Raw genomic sequence first — 8723 nt, 5'->3', positions numbered from 1 at the left:
CCTACAAAAAAAAATCTAAATGCAGATATTGGTCAACCAATCATGTACAAATTCACTTCGAGTTTGTCAACTTTGTTTCATTTGTTAGGGTAGGAGGAACTGGAAAAGAACTAAATTTTACTTTAGTGTTTTTTAAATGAAATCGTTCAATTTTTTTAAATGTTATTTCATTTTATATAGAAATTTACCTAAATGTAATTGTAAGAATGGTAACCTGAAAATTAAACAAGAAAGATTTAACATTTTATTTGACCTGAAATGAATTTGTTTTGACTTTGTTTCAGCAGGGAAATGGGAAAAATACACTTTGGACCAACCTGAAACAAATATTTTTTAAGAGTTTATTTTGCTCAGCAGATGAACAAAAGCAACCCTTTATTTACACAGTTCTTGTCCTGAATTCCTGTGTAGTCCCTTATCCACAAGACCTGTTTCCTTCAGTCTTTACTACCCTTCATTAGTTCACATTCATTAATACACTTAATAAACTAAAGAATTACGGTCTAGGTAAAACTCCTGTAATGTGGATACATAACTGGCTGGATGATCATATTAAAAAAGTAGTCACTGATAGCTCAATATCTGATTGGGAAAAGGTTTTGAGGGAGTTCACCATCAGTCTGTCCTGGGTCCAGTATTGTTTCATATTTTTAGTAGTGATTTGGAAGGTGGTATTGAGCGCACAGTTCGCAAATTTGAAGATGGCACCACTGTGGGTGGAGCTGCTGACACCCTGGTGGGCAAGTTGAAGATTTAGAATGAACTTGAAAAATGGAAGAAATGATCCAAAATTAATTGGATGAAATTCAGTAAGAACAAGTGCAGAGTGCTGTATTTGGGGCAAAATAATTGCATGCACAGCTTCAGATTGGGGAATGACTGGTTAGGTTGGAATGTCACCTGCATGGTTATAAAGAGGATGGTGATAGACCACACTCTGTGGCTGCAGGGGACTGGACAGGAAAAGTTTAGGTTGAATATTAGGAAGAACTGTCTCACTCTGAGGGTGTTTAAGCACTGGAACAAGCTATCTTAGAAAGGTTATGGAATCTCCATCCTTGGAAATTTTTAAGAATGGTGTAGACAAACACATGCCTAAAATGATTTAGATGAAGATGAACATGGCTTGAACAGGGAGGTGAACTGGGTTATTCCAATGTCTCTTCCAGCCTTACTTGTTCATGATTCTATGGAATTTGTTATGTCTATTTTTAAATAGTTCTCCTTAAATATGATCAGTTATTGAGACTATATTAAAAACTGTTCATAATCAAGAAGCTGATGCACTCTATTGTCAAGTTTCCACTATCTGTTTGTTCCAAATTGTATTTTATGACTTTGTTTTGGGATAATACTTGGAGGTAGTGGTCTATTATGCAAGGCAACATTCAATAAAACAATAAGGAAATGGTCCTGAAGCTTTAGCAATCTACATCTAATAAAAACAATAAAGGAATGAAGCAATGAAGTGTGTTTTACATAGGAAGGCAGTGAGAACATAGAGAATCATAGAGAAGCAGGGCTGGGAGGGACCTCCAGAAGTCATCTAGTTCAACCCCCTGTCTGATGGAGGGCCAACATACTGGTCAGCATGATAAGCAATGGTTGGAGCATGTTATTTGCCAGTCATCCCTCCCTCATTTTAGGACTTGGTCTCAATACCGTGTCTAACATTGCAACTCTGGCAATATGATATGGTCTGTGTGTGTTCAGTAGTGGGGTTCTCAGGCTGGTTCTCATCTCAGAAGCATATTGATCTTATTCTTCAGAAATTGTTCTTCTGTAGTAAAGTAAAAGATGTTTTATATAACATGAGCTCTAACTCAAGACGAACAAAAATTTATAGATATTTAAAACTATGAAAATTTATGGAGAATATTTTCTGCTTCCTGTTAGTGAATTCTTTTGCTGGACAGTTCCTCAATGACGCTTGAGATAGTTGTATTCCGGTTATCTGACTGATGCTTCTGAATCTGTAGCACCAAGCTGAGCACAACACAACTTGTATCAATAAACACACATTTATCACTTTTTTCCTTCTCATTTTATTTCAGTCTCATCTGGGCTTTGTTCTGGAATGAGAATTATCATTGCAGTGTCTGGGAAGATAAGAATTCAGGGAAGCTGAGAATAGAGGGGGAAAGGAAATGCATTGGGTAATTGCAATGAATTCCCCGATGCTAGTTGTTTGTAGAGTAATGAAATGGAAATGAAACTTCTCACAAATGTGACTTGATCATGCATGTAAATAAGCGTAAGAACACAATAAAAACACCATGCCTCTGATCCCTATGGAGCTTACATTAGGTACAATGAAAAGTAAAGTAGTCTGATAATAACATAATTGCTTTACGTACTCAGGTTTCCAGAAAACTTTTCAAAACAAAGAAAATATGAACTTATATTCTGTCTTAATGAGTGCAGGATAAGGTAACATTGTGCTCTGAAATAATTAAAAAAAAAAATTCTGAGTTCCCCTTACCCTAGTCAAAATAATCGCCCTCTTTCATCTTAATGCACTGCTATTTCAGTTAGGTCTTATGCTGAGTGTGTGTTTTATTTTTTCAGCCTGAATGGTTACAGATATAATGAGATATAATATACCCTCAGAAGAAAATTGCAAAACTCTAGCAACAGAACCTTCAACTGTTATCATTTTTAAGTATTATTTATGTAAAACAACCTGGATACAAATTGAAATTTTGCTCAGAATATTTATTTATCATTACTTCACATGGCAACTCTGGGCACTGTGATAAATGGATTAAAACTCTGTCTAAGCTGTAACTTCTCCAGGTACCTTTTGCATCTTTTGCTTAAAGTGGTGCTGTGTAATGTAGTATATTAGTGCTTATTGCAAATAGCAAGAGAGATCCTGTTGGCTTTCTACAACAATATATTTGGGAAACTACTTTTTTTTCCTTTTATTCCAGTACCAGAATCACATCTAAAACAATGCCGCAGCACAACTCTTTTCCACTCTCTTGTTCAGTTGCCTCCACACTGAAAGCTTATATCTGCAGTTACTGAAGTCTGAGGCAAAGCTTCCATTGCTGCCAGTGGAAGCAAATGTACTTGTAAAGTCCAGAACTGACATGTCTACAAGTTGCATTCTTTTGCCATTCAGTCAGTTCCCCTTTCTGGGTCTCATTTCATAAGGTCAAGCCTTTCTTGGCTTTTTCCCTCTACTCCCATACAATATTTCACAGTAAGATTTATAATTTGGTTATCTCCTTTTTGTCTACTGGCCTAAAGAACTGCAGATCCATTTCTTTCTGTGTGAAGTTATTTGATTATTCAAATGGCTCCCTGTCACACTTTTTATTTGAACCTAATGGCTAAAAGTCAGCAACAGAGGCTAGCCTTTTTACTTTAAATTGTTCACAAGTCAATTAAAACTCTGTTACCAGAGTTCAGATCTCTAGTGAAAAACACACTGCAGCTCTACAAACACATTACAAGTTATTGATGTAACATTAGATTAATTATACACCTATGTATACTATTATTCTCTTAATAGTCTAAATGAATGAGTCATAAAGGCTTTGTGAATGTGTCATGTTAGAAAATTAAACATTTTTAAGATTGGCTGATATTAGCTGATAGTATTTTAGTAGGCATTTATTTAAAAAGGGGGGAAAAAACCGTCTTGTCAAAAAGAAAAAAAGGCCTTTTGAGATGATCCATCTCATCAAAATAACCATGACAGGTTTGAATACCCTTAATATATTCATACCCACACATTAAAATGCTGCTCATTTTTCATAATTATGTTCCTCTCTAACTGCATTTATATGAACTTACTGGAAGAAAACAGAATTAATTAACCACCTGGCTTCACCTCCTATATGAAAAGTAATGATTCTAGACATCTTCAGGGTTGTTGGAATGAATGTTATTTTAACCCCTAAATAGTAACATAAAGAATTGTTTCTATTCTCTGAAAAAAGAAATGTGAAGCCAACCTTTTGACGGCTTTATCCTGCAATATGCTGAACTCTCCTAAGAGATGCTAGGTGTCCTATGTACCTTCTAACTTCCCCAAGAGGTTCCATTCAGCACCTTGCAGGATATGACCCTTATTAGCTGGAAGTTAATTCAGATAAAGATATGCATTGAATTTAAAGTCCAGTAAGTAACTTCTAGAGGTTAATTTAAGTGAAACTGGAACAACACGTTCTTACTTTGGAATAAGAATGTCCACAGAGTGCACTTGGGTCTAAGTCATAAAGACAGTGTTAGAAATATGGTGAAATGTGATGTTAGCATTTGCATTAGACTATGCAAAGCATAGTGTAGCAATTTGGAGCTTGATTTTTATCACACTGGGCAAATTTACCCCATTGTGGTCATGGAAATACCCTTTTTAAGGAGACATCACACAAGTAAAGTGGGGTAAAATGACCTTTGCATACATTTTATATTATATAAAGGAGTCTAATGTAAGTAAGAATCAGGATGAGTTTGTGTTCTTGTGTAAAGATATTAAGATTAGAACTGATTAGGAGCTTTACAGGTGAACAAGTGTTTTTTGTCTAGGGAAAAAATAATTCGGACTTGTCAAAACTGATTGTATTTTGCAAAAAAATATTGGCGTCTATAGGTATCTGATGAAATATTGGGGAGAGGTGGTGGGGCTTACTGGAATCTTGACAGCTTCCAGGGCTTTCAGGTTCTGCACCACCCCAGCGAAAACAGTTTAGTCTTTGACATACGTGGAGCTGTGAGGCCAACAGATGCCTTAACATTATCTGGAATGGCATACTTCTTCCCATTGTTGGAATTCTGTCTAACTTGGAGGGACACTAGATCATATGCTCTCCTTCAAGGTACATGAGAAGACAAAAGGCAAAATTCATACCTAAACGTACATATTTGGAAATCTTGCAAACTGAAAGTGGAGAGTCAGCAACACTAAGAGCTACTGTACTTGCCTTTTTCTATTTGGTAACTGAATATACATGTCTGATGTGGAAAGGATTAACTCATACAATCATAGAAAATTAAGGTTGGAAGGGAACTCAGGAGGTCATCAAATTCAACCCCCTGCTCAAAGCGGACCATTCCCAAGTATCATTCCAGCCAAGGCTTTGTCTAGCTGGGTCTTAAAAACCTCTAAGGATGGAGATTGTACCACCTCTCTGGGTAACCTGTTCCAGTGCTTCACTACCCTCCTGGTGATAAAGTTCTTCCTAATATCTAACTTAAACTTCCCTTACTGAATCTTGAGACCACTGCTCCTTGTTTAGTCATCTGCCACCACTGAGAACAGTTTAACTTCATCTTCTTTGGAACCCCACTTCAGGTAGCTGAATGTTTTTATTAAATCCCCACTCAATCTTCTCTTCTCCAGACTAAATAAGCCTAGTTCCCACAGCTTTACCTCAGAAGTCATGGTTCCCAGCGCACTAACCATTCTGGTTGCCCTCTCTCCAGTTCGTCCACACTCCTTCTGTAGTCCACTCTCTTTCTGTAGCGGGGGCCCAAAACTGGGCACAGTACTCCAGATGTGGCCTCATCAGTTCTGAATAAGAGGGGACTATTCACTTCCCTGTATCTGCTGGCAAATCTCCTACTAATGCTGCCCAGTATGCTATTCGCTTTCTTGCCAATGAAGGCACACTTTTGCCTCATATTTAGCTTATTGTCCACTATAACCCCCAGGTCCTTTTCTGCAGAGCTGCTGCTTAGCCAGTTAGTCCCCAGGCTGTACTGGTACATGGGATTGTTCCATCCTAAGTGCAAAACTTTGCATTTGCCCTTAATGAACCTCATGGGATTTCTTTTGGTCCAATCCTCCAATTTGTCTAGGTCTCTTGATTCCTAACGCTACCTTCCAGTGTCTCTACTGCTCCACTGACCTTAGCCTCATCCACAGTGAGGGTATACTCCATCCCATCTCATTGATTGCTGATCAAGATATTCAGTAAAACCAGCTGCAGGGCAAACCCCTTGGGCACTCTACTTGATACTCACTGCTTGACATTGGGCCATTGATTACTACCCTTTGAGCCTGACAAGCCAGCTAGTTTTTTCCATCCTCTGCAGCCCATTCATCCAACCTTTGCTTGCTTGTGAGAATGTTGTGGGAAACCATATCAAAAGCTTTGCTAAGGTCAAAGTATATCACATCAACCATTCTCCCCACATCCGCAGAGCCAGTCATATTATAGAAAGCAATCAGGTTGGTCAGGCATGACTTGCCCTGGGTAAATCCATGTTGACTGTTCATAATCACCTTCTTCTCCAAGTGCATAGATATGGATTCCTTGAGGACCAGCTCCATGATTTTTCCAGGGACAGAGGTGAGGCTGACTGGTCTGTAGTTCCCCAGATCCTCCTTCTTCCCTTTCTTAAAGATGAGCACTATATTTTCCCTTTTCCAGTCATCTGGAACCTCCCTGAATTGCCACAAGTTTTCAAAGATAATGCCAGCAGCTCTGTAGCAACCTCAGTCAACTCCCTCATCACCCTCAGGTGTAACGCGTCCAGCCCCATGGACTTGTAAATGTCCAGGTTTTCTAAATAGCCCCTAATCTGTTCTTGTGCCACTGTTGTGCCATCTGTTATTATGCCATCTTCTCCCCAACCTGTGCTGTCAGGTGCAACAGTTTAACTAATCTTTTCTGTGAAGACTGAGGTAAAAAAATACATTGAGTACTTCAGCCTTTTCTGCATCATCTATCACAAGGTTGCCTCCTCCATTGAGTAAGCAAAAGCACTAAAAAACTAACAGATCTTATGCAAACACTTCCAACTTCCCCAACTCCAGAAAAGAAATGACACACTGCTCTGTTTGCTGAACTGAAAGTGAAACAAAAATTAATTACAGTTTGTTTTTGGTTTTGCTTTCACGTCCAGTCTGAGATGAAATAAGAATTTTAGCTTTGGTTTTGATTTAACCTGAACAGCCAATTAGGTGAATTCATAACGTGAGTTTTGGTTTGGATTATTATGTGAGTGTATTTACCCTTCTATTTACAAATCAATAAAACATATATGTACTCAGACACTTCTTAGGGATAATCACCTGAAAAACATTAATTACAACTTTGAAGCTACCAAGCTTGCCTAATATTGTATTGGCATCCATTCATTCTTACTAATGAATTTGATGAAACAATGAATTTTTAGACATGGAAAATTTCCCACAAAAAAATACCAGAAATGTTTTCTGCGGGGAAAATTTTCTGCCCCACAGCTCTGCTTGAGGTGAAACAGATTATTTAACATCTGTTCATCTGCTGGCTCTTGAATAAACCATGCGCTGTAAAAGATCTTATCAGGGCTACAGATTGGGCAATACTGTATGCCCTATGCTGGCAAATTCTGTAATTTTATTAGCAGGACATGAGGAAAAGAAAGTTCATCACTCCGGGATAGTCATCACAAGGCTGCCAGGCCCCTTGCTCCAGAAGTAGGAGTCTGGCAGTTCTTGAATTCTGTGAGTCCCAGCTTCCAAGCTGTCAGGCTACAGAACTTGCTGTATTGGTGCTGGGAGCATGAAATTCCTAGGAGCCATGGCTGAGCTCAGAGTCTTAAGCTCTTAAATTACATTTTATTTTAAAGTTTCTGCTATGAAACATGTTTGATTTTGAAAGAATGTTAATTATTATCCATGTGTTCATTCTGTAAGAAATTTCAAGATTTCTACTTTTCATTCCAAAACAGCCCCCTCCCTTCTCCCCCCAGATTTTCCATGGAGCAGAAATTCCAACTTTTGACCCATTCTAGTTCAGCTCAGCAATTCTTTTGATCACCATTTTAAATATGGACCATGTAACTACTTGCTTCATTTTCTGTGCACGTCATTAGATGCCTAATTTCTGCACAGCACTTACAATTTGCTTTTTGCATTAGGAAATGCTGTTAATATTTGATAATGGTCATGTCAATAAGCTAATATTGTTTATGGCTTGTTCCTTTCTTTTTCATGTCTTTTTAAAAAAAAATTACCCAGTGTCATTACTCCATGAAGAAGGCAGCTTCTTTCCTGGGCATTGGCACACAGAATGTTTACTTCATCAAAACAGATGAAAGGTAAGGAAGAAAAGCCACTGCAGTGGTTTGAGCCTTTTAAAATGCAGTAGAGCTGTAAGTAAGTAACATATTTGAATATAACTGAAAAAGTTTTAAATCTGTGTCCCTTAGAGGTAAGATGATACCTGAGGAACTGGAGAAACAAGTCCAGCGGGCCAGGAAAGAGGTGAGAGGGGGAGAGAGAGCTTGAGCGTGATAGGCGTCAGCATGTGCGGACTGTGTATTTGTGTATTTGAGTGAAAGAAAGGGGAATAAGAGTGAGCAAAAGTTAAAATTAGGGCAGTTAATATACCAATGCTTTTCTTACAGGTGCAATCTGCTTGCCCCATATTGTGGGGTAAGCCAGGAATACTAGATGCTATGTTGTGCAAGACTATTAACATTTCTAAAGATGTTTTGATTGTGGTATTCATCAATAAAAATAATGCTGCAGTGAAGTATTCTAGTGCTTTTTTTTGCTCTCAGTCCCTCACCAGTTGAGACTGTGCCTCTACTGCTTTAAAAAAGGTACAGCTGTCCTGGTTATAATAGAGCTGTCTTTTCTATAACTTTTGCTGGCAGTCAAAACTGGGAATAGGGAACCAAGAAATAAGAGGATGGGGTTATAGTCTCTGGAACAAAGGCTGGCTATCATAATAGCTTGCAAGAAATAAGACTCCACCCTTGTCAGTTCACTGACAGGG

General features: G+C 38.2%; 1 protein-coding gene across 4 annotated transcripts in view; it reads left to right on the top strand.

Annotated features, from left to right (window-relative positions):
• Window positions 1–8723, top strand: part of GADL1 (glutamate decarboxylase like 1) — a 106069-nt gene that overhangs the window by 9830 nt on the left and 87516 nt on the right. For all 4 annotated transcript variants that reach the window (XM_006030204.3, XM_025211782.1, XM_014522996.2 and 1 more), the window contains exons 6-7: window positions 7961–8040; window positions 8152–8206. In XM_006030204.3, the coding sequence (XP_006030266.2) occupies window positions 7961–8040; window positions 8152–8206 (135 nt within the window). The remainder of the gene's footprint in view (window positions 1–7960; window positions 8041–8151; window positions 8207–8723) is intronic.

The sequence above is a fragment of the Alligator sinensis genome, unplaced genomic scaffold, assembly GCF_000455745.1.
Source record: "Alligator sinensis unplaced genomic scaffold, ASM45574v1 scaffold181_2, whole genome shotgun sequence".
Taxonomy (NCBI): Eukaryota; Metazoa; Chordata; order Crocodylia; family Alligatoridae; genus Alligator; species Alligator sinensis.
This window is presented reverse-complemented; position numbering and strand designations above follow the sequence as displayed.